The 18110-nt window shown below is 38.6% G+C and overlaps 1 protein-coding gene across 1 annotated transcript in view; it reads left to right on the forward strand.

Annotated features, from left to right (window-relative positions):
* The window catches only part of LOC124619654 (coiled-coil domain-containing protein 170), a 451315-nt gene that overhangs the window by 342457 nt on the left and 90748 nt on the right, over nt 1-18110 (forward strand). The window contains exons 9-11 of the mRNA XM_047146186.1: nt 606-806; nt 1625-1768; nt 6505-6576. Of these exons, the coding sequence (XP_047002142.1) occupies nt 606-806; nt 1625-1768; nt 6505-6576 (417 nt within the window). The remainder of the gene's footprint in view (nt 1-605; nt 807-1624; nt 1769-6504; nt 6577-18110) is intronic.

The raw sequence follows: 18110 nt of genomic DNA on the forward strand, positions 1-18110 counted from the left end.
GAAAAATTCTGCTGCATCTGCAATTTTATTATATTGCTGCTATTTATCTTTTTCTTTTTTTGTAAAACAAAACTTTTTTTTTCTTCAATATATACTATCTTGTGTTTATAGGAAAATATTACTTGCCACACAGCTTTTTAACAAACACTGCTGCTAGCCATGTAGGTAACAGAACCTGAATCTAGATATTCAGATAATTTGTAGAAAGAGTGACTAATGACAACAAATGGGAATTTTTTGGACCAACCAGAACTGCCTTTCAGAGATGAATTCTACACATCTGGAAAATATTGCACAAATTCCATTGACTTGAAGGAGCACTATTTCACAAATTAAATAAGTGCATTACTGACAATAACAAAAATTGCTGTCAGGCCATGAACATTTCACTTTTTTCTCATAGACCTGAACATATGTTTTTTTCTTCTTTTTCTTTTTCTTTCCCTCACTTCCCACCCCCACTTATATGATCTCTTCTGTAAATTTGATTATCACAGTTCTCATTTTGATCTCTCTCTCTCTCTCTCTCTCTCTCTCTCTCTCTCTCTTTCAGTGTCTCCCCTCTTATACATAATTCTTTGGTACACACTACATCTTTGTTCCAGGAACTGGAAGAACTTCGAGACAAAGTGGCAAGCCTTACACAGCAACTGAATAGACAGATAGAACAAAACGAACAAGCAAATGCTCGGATACGTCTTCTGCAGGATGAGAAAGCTGTTGTAGAGTCTCGACTTAATAAGACAGAGAGTGATCTGTCAATGGCTGAAGTGACAAAGGATGGACTACGCCGTGATAAGAATACGGTATATTATAACAGTTGCATGGTCTTTTGGGTTCAACTTGAGTAGTATGAAATGTGAACAGAATCTTACAGGCTTAACTCATGTAATTACTAGAAAATCATGTCATGCACTGTTAGGGAACTTTTACCTGCAAATTAAACTTAAGAGATATTAACTTATAAGCTCAGCACTATTTTTGTCTCTCCTGATTAACATTTGTTATAATCTTTTCCTTGCATGGACATGCCCAGAAAGTAACAAAATTAGAACTGTTTTTCATTTGTTATTTACTTTTGTTAGCATTATTTTTCTCACCTTTAATATGTTCTGTAAGAACATTTCCCCACATACCCTTCACAACTCTCTACTTCTTGCATTTCTGTTCTAATATTGTAATTTCCATTTTTCTTATCTTTGACATGTCTATTACTGTCTCCATTCCATCCAAAATGTCACGTTTTTAAATATCATCTACTGCACTCTGCTACTAACTTACATCTTGTTTCATGCTGAACCTTATCCTTATCCTGTTTTGTCAGTGTTTTTCCATCATCACTGTGGTATCTTTCCCTTTGCATATTTTTGCTTCTTTCTCCTGAAGAAAGAGCATTTGTCATTGAAGGTATGAAATTAATACCTCATATTAAGATGGACCTTGATCTGCTACGACATTTGGGATGGTAAAGTAGATGTTTTGCCCTTTTTCATACAACAAAATAAATACATAAACCATAAATGCTGAGTAAAACTGAAGGGAGATTTCTAAAATGAGTGGAATGGTTTAAATGACACGCATGTACTGTTATATGAGACAAGCTGAATAACAATGTTCCTTCCAGTTCATGTCATTCCTAGAAAGACTGGCACGTGTCCTCAGTGTGGATGAAATATCAAAGGATGTTGGTGTCGATTTGATAACTGACTCTTTATTGGCAAGGGCAGAACAACTAGCACGATTAGAAAACGAGAAGATAATAGACAAGGTAAGATTCACATTTATCTACTTGATATGTGTGTTTAAATTTTTTTCTTAGAATGTTATGACAAAGTTAAAAGAAAGCTACTGATGGCCATACCCAAATATTTCCTTTCATTGAAAGTTGTAAAAGATTCCATTGTTAAAATATCTTACACAATAGAGAGTTTATGTGTCAATTAAGCACCAATAGAGTAAGTAAATATCTGTTAAAAATCACATGAATTGGTATAGATTGCTACTCACCACATAGAGGAGGTGTTCATCAGCAGACAAGCACATTTAAAATTAGACTGTTGGGTAAGCCCTCAGACTAATACCATAGATACACACATCTGGTGAAGGATCTAATCCAATAGCTTATCCAACAGTCTACTTTTAAATATGCATGTTTGTTGTTCATTGCTTCCTCTATGTGGTGAGCAGCAGTCTATTTTAATCCATATTATTATTCAGTCCTGGATTTCCCATTGTTTGTTAAGAGTTATCTTTAACAATGGAAAGTCCAGTAGCAATTGCAATAATGTAGGAAAAGACAGATTGCTACTTGTCATAAAGATGACATGTTAAGTTGCAGACAGGCACAATTGAAAGACACTTACACATAAACTTTCAGCCATGGTTTTCATCCGAAAAAGAGAAATATGCACCATTCATTCACACAAGCAAGCACACCTCACACACACACATGACTGCCAATTCCAGCAGCTCAGACCAGAATCTGCAGCTATCACACGGAATGGAAGCAGCAGTCTGTAGGCGGTAGGGAAGGGGAAGGGACTGCAGTGTACTGATGGGAGGGAGAGAGGAGCACTGTCTGGTGGAGTGTGCAGGAACTAGAATGCCAACAGGCACAGCATCGGGAAGTTGTGGAGCAGGGACGTGAGAAAAATGGAACGAAAAAGGAGAGGAGAGGAGTGGAGAAATATGGGCAGGAACATTGGCAGAGGGCAGCAAACAAAGAGGTTGGGAAACAAGAATGGGGAGATAGTGATAGGACAGAGGGGGTGGAAACTGTTGGGTGAGGGATGTGGCGACAGTATATTACCGTAGGTTGTGGTCAGGACAATTATGAGAGTGGAGTATGTGTTCCATGAACCAATTCATTGATGATATCTTCGCGATGTGGACTCGGGGCCAAGACACCCTATCTTCATTCCTTCATAAGCTCAATGCCTTCTCTCCCACCCACTCCACCTGTTCTTCCTCAATGCACGGTGCTGCCTTCCTAGACATTGACCTCCTCCTCCGTGGTAGCTCCATCTGCACCTCTGTTCACATTAAACCAACCAAACGCCAAGAGTACCAGCATTTTGTCAGTTTTCATAGAAAGAGCGGATGGTGCTCTAACAGAAGAACCACAGGAGGTTTTGAACAGATGGCAAGAATATATTGAATGTCTGTATAAGGGGGATGAAATGCAAAGTGAAATTAAGGTTGAAGAGGAGCAATATGTGCCGGAAGATGGAAAGGGATTTATCATCTTGGAAGGAGAAGTAGAAAAGGTGCTGAAGGAGACGAAGAATAGGAAGGCATGTGGAATAGATGATTTTCCAGCAGAACTGTTGAAGAGTCTGGGAAACAAGGTATGACAAAGGGGAATGGCCTGAGGACTTCGCTGTAACAGTTATGATACCAATAGAGAAAAAGAGAAACTAAAAAAATGTGAAGAGCACCAGACCATCAGTCTAATTTCTCGTGCAGCTAAAGTCTTGCTGAGAGTGTTGAATAGAAGGTTGTATGGCAAGCTGGATAGAGGGATTGCAGAGGAGCAGTTAGGATTTAGAAGAGGAAAAGGAACAAGAGATGCTATTGGCCTGCTAAGAACTATAGGGAAAAGATATATGAAAAAGGGTAGAGAAATCTTTGCTGTTTTTGTAGATTTAGAAAAGGCTTTTGACAGAGTTCAGTGGAACAAGCTGATGGATATCTTGAAGAGTAAAGGAGTAGATTGGAAAGAGAGGCGACTGATACAGAATCTATATTTACACCAGAAAGTAAGGATAAGGACTGGAAATGAAATGTCAGAAGGAAGCAACATTGGACAAGGTGTTAGACAAGGTTGTTGCCTTTCCCCACTGTTGTTTAACATATACCTTGAAGAGATTGTTGCGATAAGCTTAGATGGGAAAAGAGGAATATGTATTGGTGGAAAGAGAATAGAACGTATAAGATTTGCTGATGACATGGTATTAGTGGCAGAAAGTGAGTGGACAGTGAATAACATGCTCAAAGATCTGAATGAAGCTTGTGTGGAATATGGGATGCAAATAAACACAGCAAAAACAAAGAGTATGGTCATCAGTACAAGACGCAGACTGTCCAATATTAAAATAGGACAATCTACCATTAGCCAATTAAGTGAATTTAAATATCTTGGAAGCACAATAACTGAAGACTTGAGATGTCACTAGGCGGTGAAAACTCGATTTGCCATAGCGAAGGAGGCATTCAACAGAAAGAGGAGACTCTTATGTGGCAAATTAGATAAAGGACTAAGGAAAAGGCTTGGCAAATGTTTTGTCTGGAGTGTAGCACTATATGAGGCAGAAACATGGACACTGAGATGAGAGGATGAAAAAAGGTTAGGAGCATTTGAGATGTGGATGTGGAGGAGAATGGAGAGAATAAGCTGGATGGAAAGAGTGAGTAATGAAAGAGTATTGGAAAGAGTTGGTGAGAGAAGATGTCTGCTGAAGGTTGTAAGAGAAAGGAAAAAGAACTGGTTGGGACATTCACTGAGAAGGGAGTGCTTGCTAGTAAATGCTTTGGAAGGATTGGTTTGTGGGAGACGACTGAGAGGTAGAAGGAGATACAAGATGATAGATGACATAAAGGGAAGAGGAAATTATGCAGACCTGAAGAGGATGGCAGAAGACCGGACAGCCTGGAGAACTACCATGTGAAAACCTGCCTTTAGGCAGAACACTGATGATGATGATGATGATCCCTTTCACAAAAAAATGCTTCCCACACAGCCTGGCCAATTGGGGATGGTGCATCTGCAGTGACAAGAGTTCCCTTATCCAGTATGCTGACGGTCTCACCAAGGCCTTCACAGGCAGGCACTAACCCCCAGACCTAGTCTGCAAATAGATCTCTCATCCCATTTCTCCTCGCACCCCACCAATCCTCCACCGCCTACCAAGTACCAGCCACAAAGGAGTGTCCCTTTCATCACCCAGTACCAGCCTGGACTGGAACAACATTCTTCACCAGGGCTTTGATTACCTATCATTATGCCCTGAAATGAGGGACATCCTACCTGAGATCCTTCCCACCCCTCCTAACATGGTGTTCCATCACGCACCCAATCTCCACAGCATTCTAGTCCATCCCCATGCCACTTTAAATTCCAACCCCTTGTCACAAAGATCATACTACCATCCAGCTGTCCACCATGACAAATGGCGATTGCCAAACTGTGGCCAAGAGCAAAGCAGCTGACCATAATATGCTTGATTTCAATGGCTGCTTCACTACCCAAGCCATCTTGATCCTCCCCTCCACTGCCAGCTTTTCTGAACTGTGCAGATGGGAGTTATCCTTACAACACTTTCTCCGATTCTGTAACTATCCCGGCCTCAAGCTGCGGTAACATAGTGTCCCCAAACTCAATGGTTTCCACACCCTCTCTCCTATCACTTCCTCCCCTTTCATGGCTCCCACCCTCTTTGTTTGCCACCATCTGCCAATGTACCCACCCATCTTTCCCCACTCCTCTTGTTTTTTTATTACATTTTCACCATTTCCCTGCCCCACATCCTCCTGACACTGTGCCTGTTGGCATTCTAGTCCCTGCACGCTCCACCAGACAGCGCTCCTTCTCCCCTCACTCATACACTGCTATCCCTTCCCCTCCCCCTTCCCTTCCCCTTCCTCACCCCCTCCAGATTGTTGCTTCCATCCCATGTGATAGTTGCACTGTGGCCCAAGCTGCTGAAGTTGACAACCAGGTGTGCATGAAGTGTGCTTGCTTGTGTGAATGAATGATGTGTGTTTCTCTTTTTCTGATGAAGGCTGTGGCCAAAAGTTTATGTGTAAGAGTCTTTTAACTATGCCTGTTTGCAACTTAGTTTCTCATCTTGATGGTAAGTTACAATCTATCTTTTCCCACATTGTTAAGAGTTATGTTTAATTTATCATTTCCAAGTGCATAACAACCCATCGATGTAGGTCTTTCAAATGGTATATTTTCTATGCTTAGCTTTCTTATTGTTACCAGCATCCATTTTCTAAAGGCACGTGAATATGTCTCTTAGAAAGTTAGCAGGTGATTCTGTTAAAAAAATTGTGAACCTCCCTTACCATTTGGATTTTAGGATCTGAAAAATATGCGTAGAATTTTATGTACTGTATCATTATTTCAGTTGGAATATTTCATACTTAATTTTCTTGTCTATAATATATACTCGTAATACTATTAAGCACTTCAGTGTATTTGTAACTTTTAGTGTAGTTACATTGCTTCTCAATAGCTATATATTTCAGTAATGAGTAATTATCTTTAATTTGCGTGGAAAAGACACTATATTATCCTTTATAATCAAGCAAACAAGTGGAGTTAAAGGATTGTCAAAACTGGAGCACACTAGGGAAAACAAATTGTGGATTTGCACTTAGAGGTTTTACACTCACATCTTTACAGTCTAAGCTTCAATTACCCTCTTTCTCTTTTTACTTTTTGTTCTTATGTTCCTGATTATTTTTCTTCAAACTATATCATCTCTTTTCTTGTATCAGTACTGGTGGCTTTATGGAACGTACCCACGATTGAGGAGGGAATGTTCGTTCCCTGATCTACCACTTCGAGAAGTAAGGCTTCTATCTCAAAGCATTAAGCTTCATGTTGGAACACAAGCACGTAGATTAGAGTCTCACCCTATTCACTATATGTAAAAACACATTCTTAAAAGTTAGAAGACATTGCTTTGAAAATTATGAAAAAAATAGATTGCTATTCACCACAAAGAGGAGACGCTGATCCACAGACAGATGCAGTGACCTGCTAGCAGTTTTTTCATTGTGCCTACCTGTGACTCAGTGTCTCCTCTGTGTGGTGAGCAGTAATCTGCCCTTTTCATAATATTGTTGTTATTCCATCCTGGACTTTCCATTATTTTTTTTTGAAAATTTTTATTTCTATTCTAATTCAAAACTTCTCAAAAAATGCAAATTTAGACCTTTAAAATCCGAGCTCTCTATTAGACATACTCAGATAAAATTTAGCTTCATTGTTACATCTGTTTGTCACTCTCTCATGTATTCTCTTCAGGAAATAATAAATGATGCTCATATGTATAAAATCAATATACTGATAAACGGATCCAAAATCTCAGATGATTGTGCTTTACTTTACTTCTAGGTGTATGTGTCACTTTCTTGACCAACACACAAAACTGCTAACGTATTTAATGGGGTTTCTTTTCCCAATGTTATTGGATAATCTTTTGATATGATGAATCTAAGCTCAATGAAGTATTATGATGCAAAAATGAGCAAAGAAAAATGTTATGTAGATTCTGATAGAAACGTGGAATATTTACACTCAAGTGCTTATGCATTTCTTCTTCAGTGTTATTCATTACGTATAATAAAATTCAGTTTTAAATTAACTTTGGTACGTGTGATCACAGTAGGAGACATAAAAATAATTTCCACAAAATGGTAGAGCATTTGTTTAGGATACAAGGTAGAAATTTCCATTTAGATGCAAAATTCCTCAACAAGACACTCACTCAGGTACTAATAGAGGACAAACAGCAGCTATTTAATGTAACTGAGGAAGCAGCAGCTTACTTTCATAGTAGTGGCTTTCCTTCTAATTTGCTAGGTTAAATTTAGCTAGCGTAAGCACGAATATTAACAAGCAGTACAGATTTGTTTGTTGTTAATGCAATTTACAGGTTAAGTTTCTAAGAGTTGCATCTGTATTCTTAACATGTGTCTTCACTTAATCCACATCACTGAAAGTTCTGTTTTTTGATGGGATCTGCAGAACTGGAGAAATTAATTAATTAGTCACACACATAGGATGGTAAAATGTAAATCTTGATAAATTTAAAACTAAATTAAAACCTGTCATACTACCCACACCTTGAATACTGGGATTATGGATACAAAATCCTATGTTAGCACTCTGGAAAACATAACTAATTTTAAATATGTCACTTTGATACAATGCTGAATTGTTATGCTTCAACTTTATTTATTACACTCACATTTTCAGTTGTGTAGTAGCTGAATAGTGCAATTAGACAACAGCGGGATTTTTAAAAGTAGCGGCTTTACTGCAAATTATGAAAGACACTAAGTTAAAGTCCTTCAAATATATGGCATAGATTATAGCAAGTAGCTTTGACAAAAACTATATGCTTTGATGATAATTAAATCAAGGAATCACACAATGAAATGTACAAGAGGCATTCAACAGTAATGCAACACTTTTTTTCGTCAGCCAGTTCCTGTTGAAACAATGCAGAATTTGCTGTGGGACATCATGAAATATTCCCATCTCTTCCCCTACAGTTTCATGAAATTCCAATAGGTAGTGGTGCTATATGTAGCCTGGCAAATGGCGTCTGTAACAGATGTGCATGCCAAGTAGAGAGCTGTCATTGAGTTTCTTTTGGTGGAATACCAGAGCATCACAGATATTCATAGGTGCTTGTAGAATGTCTACAGAGACATGGCACTGAACAAAAGCACAGTGATTCATTGGGCAAGACTTCTGTAATCATTGCAACAACATCACACAGACCTGTGCATTCCTCTGCGTGCCAGGTGGCCACACACAGCTGCAACTCCTGAAATACTGAAACATGCAGACACTCTCATTTGAAGTGGCTCACAGTCAAACACCTCACTGTTAACTGGATATCTCTGTTGGCAGTTCTAACACAATAGTCCACCTAACACAGTAGTCCACCAGTTGGGGTAGTCAGTGGTGTACGCCTACTGGGAGCCTCGCCGCATAACAGAAGATCATAAAGAGCAATGAAGGACCTTGTGTGCATAAGTGCTTGCACATACAAAGCTGATCATTACAATTTTTGTCAAACATCATCACAGGTGATGAAATGTGTGTTCATCAGTTCAAACCAGAAATAAAACAGTAACCCATGGAGTGGTGCTACACTGCCTCACATCCAAAGAAGACGTTCAAAGCTGCAATATCACCTATTAAAGTCATAGCAATGGTTTTCTGGGCCTCTGAAGGAGTTATTCTGTTTCATGCCCTCCCTCACATTCTCCATGACATTGCAAAGCCTTGCACAAATCTGTACACCCAAGAGAAGCTCACAGAACTTCATTGGACCGTTCTTCCTCAATTTTGAAGTGTATTGTGTTTCCATCAGGAAAATTGAAGAAATGACTTCAGCTTGTTCATCACCACAAAAACACAAACAGACTTCTCCTTCTCCATGACATTACAAGGCCTCGAACAAGTCTGCACATCTGAGAGCAGCTCACAGAACTTCATTGGACTATTCTTCCTCATCCAGCCTACAGCCCAGATCTCACACTTTCCAACCTCCATCCATTTGGCCCAATGAAGGATGCACTCCATGGGAAGCAGTATATGGATGATGGTGAGGTTATTGGTGCAGCAAGACATTGGCTCCAGCGTCGACCAGTAGAGTCATACCATGCAGACATACAGGCCCTCCCATTAAGGTGGCATAAGACAATCACACTGAATGGAGGTTATGTTGAAAAATAGTGTTTTGTAGCCAAAAGAGTGAGGAATAGTATGATGTATTGAAATCCTGAATAAAACCAACCTTCTTTAAGAAAAAAAAATTGCATTGCTTATTGAATGTCCCTTGTAAATGTCTATACAAAGATAGATCATTGCACACTGAATAGTAAAGATGTTAAATACCACACAGACAAATGGAAAATAATGATTACTAATGTGGGGAGGTAGCATGTGTGCACAGTCACAGTGCTGTCCAATGAGTAGTGATTCCCATCCACATATAAAATGATAATTACTTATTGACATGCTCTACGGGACCATTTCATTATAACTGTCCACCTATGGTAATGTACACTATTGTTTGTGAAAACTGAATGGCCATAGAGAATGACAAAGAGATATCCACCTAAACTGGATGTCACACTGTAGCTGGGTGTGTATGATCTTTGTGTCTTTTACATTAGATGACATTTGCATTAGATCAATTACCTTAGATTTTCTAGAGACCTCAATGAAAACAAAATTAACTGTTCCAAAATCAATGCAAACAACAGTAATATTTCTGCAGTGATAAATTGTTTCAAAACTAGTGTGCTCTGGACATTAGCAGATAGATAAGGAAATCGATTCTACTTTATTTCACTAATTGTTATGCTTTACTCATTCAGTCTGTTGATGTACAGCCAGCTGGGGTGGCCGAGCGGTTCTAGGTGCTACAGTCATGCCTTGGGCATGGATGTGTGTGATGTCCTTAGGTTAGTTAGGTTTAAGTAGTTCTAAGTTCTAGTTGACTGATGACCTCAGAAGTTAAGTCTCGTAATGCTCAGAGCCATTTGAACATTTTTTTGATATACACAACAGTGCCATGAGATGAAGTAGAAATCAAAAAATTGTGTGCTTTAATATTATGACGAGGAAAGTTGCCACTCACCATATATTTGTGACAGTCTTTTTGTTGTACCTATCAGCGACTCAGCATCTCCACTATATGGTGAGTGGCAACTTTCCTTTTCATAATATCATTACATTCCACCCTGGATTTTCCATGGATTAAAATTATGTGATTTATTAGCCAAACCTTTTGAACAAATTTGATGCAATTTGCTCAGACATGCCACTACTGATGACAAAGATTATGAAAGAACTAAGAAAGAACTCATTACACATAAACTGATATTAAATGTGTACTTCACTCAATAGATCATTATATACAGAAATTTCAGGAAGATTATCTGCATTTGTGGGTTACTACATGTGATTTGTTCTGACAACAGAGATACATGTAAATGAGGGTGACCTGGTAAAGATAGCTTCAGCAACGAGACATAATGGTGCTGGCCTTGTGTCTGTTCTGAGGCTCCATGAATAGCCTCTTTTAAACTCTTCTATTAGGAGAGTTAATTTAGAGATGGAACATCTTCTTGGATCAGGTATCTTATCAGTAGGTGCAACTGTACTAGGCACGGCCTATACCTCAACAGGAAAGGGAAGGGAAAACTGTCTGGGTTAATAGCAAATAACTTAAGGAGGGGGGGACTCTATCACATGTGGTAAAGTGCCAGTAGTTACAAGTAACTGAATAACAGTTTTTTTTTTAGGCCAGGGAGGGCAGAAAGAAAAGATGTTCAGAGGCAGGTTGAAAATGACATTCGCATTGATAAAACCCGCATCCAGAAAGCAAATTTTAATGAGCATAATTCATGCAAACAGCCCCTAACTGAAACTGGAGGTATTCAAAAACTGACAGAAAAATTAGTTCATAGAGTTGTAATGCAGCCAGTGCACCAAATCAGCTATCCATATTGCACCAGAATATCCAAGGACTGAGGGGTAATGTTAATGAGTTGCTTATTTGTGTTGAAGATTTAGAGTTGAGCAAACCAGTTGATATAATCTGCCTCTCTGAACATGATGTGACTGCTGGTATAGATTGTTAAATGTTACTAGATTCAAGTTAGCTGCTTACTTCTGTAGAGAAAATATGGAGAAAGGAGGAGCTGCCACATTTGCCAGAAACTGTTTTAATTTCAAGAGTATTGGTATTAATAAATTTTGCTTGGAGCTGCACTGAGAAGCTTATGCAACAGAAGTAGTATTTCATAATAAGTCCTTTATAATAGTAAGTATATAGAGAATATAATAAAGGGAAACATTCCACGTGGGAAAAATATATCTAAAAACAAAGATGATGTGACTTACCAAACGAAAGTGCTGGCAGGTCGATAGACACACAAACAAACACAAACATACACACAAAATTCAAGCTTTCGCAACAAACGGTTGCTTCATCAGGAAAGAGGGAAGGGGAGGGAAAGACGAAAGGATGTGGGTTTTAAGGGAGAGGGGAAGGAGTCATTCCAATCCCGGGAGCGGAAAGACTTACCTTGGGGGAAAAAAGGACAGGTATACACTTGCACACACACACATATCCATCCGCACATACACAGACTCAAGCAGACATTTGTAAAGGCAAAGAGTTTGGGCAGAGATGTCAGTTGAGGCGGAAGTACAGAGGCAAAGATGTTGTTGAAAGACAGGTGAGGTATGAGCGGCGGCAAATTGAAGTTAGCGGAGATTTAGGCCTGGTGGATAACGAGAAGAGAAGATATACTGAAGGGCAAGTTCCCATCTCCACAGTTCTGATAGGTTGGTGTTAGTGGGAAGTATCCAGATAACCCGGACGGTGTAACACTGTGCCAAGATGTGCTGGCCGTGCACCAAGGCATGTTTAACCACAGGGTGATCCTCATTACCAACAAACACTGTCTGCCTGTGTCCATTCATGCGAATGGACAGTTTGTTTCTGGTCATTCCCACATAGAAAGCTTCACAGTGTAGGCAGGTCAGTTGGTAAATCACGTGGGTGCTTTCACACGTGGCTCTGCCTTTGATCGTGTGCACCTTCCGGGTTACTGGGGAAGCTGTGTTGTTCCGCCTCACAGTAAGAAACAAGGAAATAGTAGTTGCTGGTGATTTTAATGTGGATTCATTGAAAAGCTCTGTCAGTGAACAATTACTGCAATCAATAACCCTGTCATTCACTTTAATTCCTACTGTGAACTATGCAACTAGGGTATTCAAATGCTCTGAGACTTCTATTGACAATATCTTTTTAGACAAATCTAGGGAAAAAACCTCATACCACAAAACCAACAGTATGTGGGCTATCTGATCATGACATGCAGCATCTTATATTAAATTTGAAACTTATCAGGATATTTTAGGAGATTACTCAAAGACATGAACTGGATAGATGTTTACATTACTTCTGATTCAACTAGAAAATACAAAGAATTCATTAATAAAGTTTCTTCATTTTTTGAATATTGTTTTCCCCTACAGATAACACAGATCAGACAGGAGTTTAAAAATAAATCATGGATTACACAAGGAATAAAGATATCATGTGAGACAAAAAGGAGACTGTATCTACTATCTAGGAATAGCTCTGATGTTAGCACTGTAATGCATTAGAAAGAATACTGCAAAATATTGAAGCAAGTAATCCAGAAATGTAAGCAACTTTAAATAGCTCTAAAAATAAATGAGACATTGGTAACAAGTGGATGTAGATTGGCAAACCACATAAACAAATATTTTGAGTCTGTTACTGAGAGCTTAGCTTTAACAGGTTCAGTCAACAGTGCAATGCAATATCTGAGCCCAGTCTTTACAAATAACTTCAGTAAAATGGAAATGACACATCTCCCAAAGATATAGCATTCATCATAAAATTCTTAAAATCAAAATATTCTAGTGGTTATGATATCAACGAAGTTAATCTAAGAGTGCTCATGTGAGTCGAGTTCTACTGCAAATTATTTAGCAATCAACCTCTTATCAACAGAACATTTCCAGACTGGCTAAGATATGCTGAAGTTAAGCCTCTTTACAAGAAGGCAGATAAAGAGATACTGTCAAACTATCAACCCATTTCACTTTGGCCAGATATTTCAAAAATATTTGAAAAGTAGTGTTCATGCATCTTCTTAAGCATCTGACTGCAAATAAAATATTGTCCAAGTCATAGTTTGGATTCCTTAATGGTTCCAATACAGAGAAGGTTATTTACATGTACAGTGAGAATGTAACTAATCAATTAGATAACAAATTAGAGACTACTGGGGTTTTCTGTGACCTGTCAAAAGCCTTTGAAGGTGTGAATCACAGCATTCTCTTAAGTAAATTATAATGTTATGGTGTTGCTGACAATGCTGGGAAATGGTTCAAGTCTTACCTAACTAACAGGAAACAAAGGGTGTCATTGTGAAATACTTGTGGATTAAGCAATCGGTCTTCATTGGATTTGGGGTCCATTGCTTCTTCTTATGTGCATTAATGACCTCATGTCAATTACATCACCAGTTGCTAAGTTTGTTTTGTTTGCAGATGATAACAAACATTGCAGTAAATAGCAAATACGTGCAGATTTAGAAAGGGCAGTTAATCAAATATTCACTGACATTAATAAACGGTTCAAAGCTAATTCACTGTCATTAAACTTTGAAAAGATCCACTAAATGCAGTGCAGAACCTGTAAGAGATTTCCTTCCAACACGTGTATAACATATGAAGACATGCAGATGGAAGAGGTTGACAGTGTTAAATTTGTGGGATTACAACTCAATAATAAATTCAGTTAGGAAGGACATACCGCAGAACTGCTGAACCATCTAAATAAATCCATATATGCAGTGTGAATGATGTCACATGTAAGAGATATAAATATAGAAAAACTTGCATACTTCACATGCTTTCATTGTATTATGTTATATGTGATCATATTATGGGGTAACCCATAAAACTGACCAAAAGTTTTTAGAGGGCAAAAGTATGTAATAAGATTCATTTGTGGTTTAAATTCAAGAACATCATGTATAAACCTGTTCAAGGAACTGGTTATTCTAACCACTGCTTCTCAGTGTATTTATTCCTTAATGAAATTTGTTGGAAGTAATACGTCTCTATTTTCAGCCAATAGCTCAATACATAGTACTAATATTAGGAATAAGAACAATCTACTCTTTAAATCACTTGCCTTGGTCCAAATTGGGGTCCAATATTCAAGAAACACATTTTCAATAATTGACAGCTACCATTAAAAACTTGGCTTCAGATGAACCACTGTTTAAACAGAGTTTGAAAGACTGTTTGATAGGCAACTCCTTCTATTCTATAGATGAATATCCTAACAAGGACTGTTAGGCTAGCTTAAGTGAAAATGACTGTTAGATTTCAGTTCTGACAGCACTTGGTCACAACAGTCCAGATGAGGTATTTTGTGTATGATGACTTTATTAAAAATGCATAACTATGTTTTATTCTGACAGTATTAATGCTTTGGATATTAGGAGTTCCAGTTTACTGTATTCACATGTTTGTGTTTTTATGTTGTACTTTTTGACATGTTCCATACCCATGAGAATCATCTCATTTTTGGGTGTATGGAATGAAAACTGAATCTGATCTAATCTGACAGATCATGGATTTCAGAAATAGAATTGAAAATGATTGCCAATTTCCTGATGTATATACACAGTAAAGGTACAAAGTGCATGAAACATTTCTGAACCACTAAATTTTTTGTTACTATTTGCAAGAGCAAAGCCACAAGAGAGATTCTGAAATTTGTAGCTTATGCAAGGGAATGAATTATTCTGTTACTGCAGTGTGCTGATCTGATAGTTCCCTACATCAGACACAATTATAGTCAATTATTTAAAATGTTCTTCTTCTTCTTCTTCTTCTTCTTCTGCTTTGTTAGGACCCTTCAGGATCACATGTGGCTTGTTTTGCACATCTTCTTTCTTCCCAATACCTCTTCATTCTTTAACTTCTTCTGCTTCTTTCTTCTTCTGTTAAGACAACTTTGATTTTGGTATCCAGCCACCCGTGACCATCCATCAACCCTCTATACTTCTCCCTGTCCTGTACTACTGCCTGCAGATTCCTTTCTTTTATTCCTGCAGCCTTCCAGTCATCTCTGACTTCCTTCACCCAGTTGTTTCCCGTATGACATGTTACATTCCATATCTTCTTAGTCAACCTCTCCTCATCCATCCTCATGATGTGCCCAACAAATCATAACCTCCTCTTCCGTAACTTGCTCGATACATGTTCAATATTTTCATTCAGTTCCTGTCATGTCCTGTGTACCCAGATATCCCCATGTTTCTTTGGTGTCCCACATGTCTCTCAAAATTTTCCACTCCTCCTTCTCCAACTGTATACAAGCTCTCTTGCTGAGTGTAATCATTTCTGGTGCATACAGAGCAGCATTTCTTACAGTTGCTGTGCAATGTTGCAACATGACATTCCTGACATATTTTTCTTGCCATATGTTGTTTTCACTGCATACCAAAGCTTCTGCAAAAGCTGTGCCCTGTCTACTGTGTTACTGTTGTTCTGTATGCCACCAGTTATCTTCTCCGCCAACCACTTGGTGATCAATCTTCTGGTCAGACTCAGTGTTCAATGTCTTGATCTTCTTATATGCAATCTTCGGTCTGACCTTTTCTGCTGTTTTGTCTAGATTTTTCAGTGCTGTCTTTGCCTCTTCTTCTGTCTCATTTAAGAGTACCATGTCATCTGCGAATGCCAGGCAGTCCACTGTTGCATTATTTTTGACCTTGTACCCTAGTTGCAGACCTTTGATCTTCATGTTACTATTTAGTTGTCTCCACTGTCTCACTACTTCGTCCAAAACCAGGTTAAAGAAAATTGGTGACAGTCCATCCCCTTGCCAGACTCCTGTTTTTATTTCAAAGCTGTCTGACAGTGTACTGCCATGTCAGATCCTGGCAGTAGTGTCACTAAACATTTCCTTTATTGTTGCATGTGTTGTAGTGTCCAGTCCTCTATCTTCTAACACATCAAGCAGAGTACTTCTGTCAACTGAATTGTAGGCCTTTTGGAAGTCCACAGATGTCACTATTGTCTTGTTTCCTTTCCTGTGTCTGTGTTATGTTATCCTTTTTATTCCAAATATCTATTCTGTGCAGTTTCTCCCTTTTTTAAAGCCACACTGGTATTCTCCTATTGTCGGCCCCAGTTGTTCTTCAACTCCGTTCAGTAAGATTCTCAACAAAACCTTGTACCCTATGTTTAAGAGAGAGAGGTCCCTGTAGTTATCCAGTACTTTCTTGTCCCCTTTCTTGTGTAGTGGTATTATAATGGCTTCTTTCCAGTCTATGGGTATTTTCTTATTTCTCCAGATATCCATTATTATATTGTACATACTTCTTTCCATTTCAGGCCCACCCCACTTGATCTCTTCAGCACAGATGCCATCATTGCCTGATACCTTGTTGTTTTTGAGATTTTTAAATGCCTCTGCTACTTCTGCCCTGGTGGGTGCGTTGTCTAGACTATCCTGACTTTCGTCCCTAAAGCTTAAGTGTGTCCACTTTACTGTCAATGCTTCTGCATTCAGCAAATCTCTAAAATACCTAGCCATTTCCTCGCACATCTCTTTCTCACCAATTTTTATTGTGCCATCTTGTCCAATTATGAAGGGTTCTTTTGCCTCGAAGCCTTTAATTCTGCTCCTCATTTCTCTGAAAAAGACTCATGATTTGTGTTTCTTGAAGGCTGTGTTTGCTTCTTGAAGTTTCTCATTCCATCTACTTCTCTTCATTTCTGATAATTTTGCTAGCAACTTTTCTCGCATTCTAGAAGTTCAACCAGTTTTCATGATTTTTACAGGATTGCCATTTCATCCATGCTTTCTTCCTGGTCTCAACTGCATTCTCACGTTCATCCGTCCATCACTCATGCTTCCTTTTCTTGTTGTTAGTTTTTAATGGGAAAGAAGTAGATAATCCTTAATTGCATGCAGATCAGTCAAAACATTTTGCCTCACTACAACATGGCAGACAATACAGGTGACAGGACTCTGCAGGCATGTGTAAATTCTATGCTCTGAGACCAGAGTTTTCCATCCAGGTAGTTTAGAGATCACTAGAACACTCAGAATGAATCTAGAGGACATACAGAACTAGCATACCACCAATACATGTTTGAGGCTACAGAGAAGTGGCATGCACATAGATCTTAGCAGCCCACCAAACTGCCTGTTCAACTGACATATTAGGAATATGGTTGGGTGACAGCTTTTACTCACAGTCCCCCCGTAACTACCATTGATTCTTTGTACATTCACAACATAAACTGTGTGGTGGAATATTCCCCAGAAACATACCCAGACCATCTTTCATTTCATGTCATGATATGTAGATGCTATGACTGCAATGTGTCCAGAATTCACAACATATCAAATTCACAAACTCAGAGATCATGTACAATTCTCAAACTTTCTTATTTAGTGTATTGCTATGTATGAGATCAGCGTCATATGATAATTTCATTCAAATAGCTCCTTCTGGTGCTGCAGTGTCCATGGACATTGATATGTGTTTTTAGTCATTCCAGATTCCTGAGGCTTTTCCCTCACAATGGTATTTATGGGGCATAATGTGTAGATGAATGTATGGATTAATTCATAAACAGATACTGATAAAGTATGATGGTATAGTGTACTGGTGCAGTACCCTGGACAGTTTGGCTATACTGCACCACATTCAGCCTTCTGGCAACTGTCTCGTCACAACTTGACCACCGGTAAATAAGCACTTGAGATTCCATGTCC

Source organism: Schistocerca americana, chromosome 6, assembly GCF_021461395.2.
Source record: "Schistocerca americana isolate TAMUIC-IGC-003095 chromosome 6, iqSchAmer2.1, whole genome shotgun sequence".
Taxonomy (NCBI): Eukaryota; Metazoa; Arthropoda; class Insecta; order Orthoptera; family Acrididae; genus Schistocerca; species Schistocerca americana.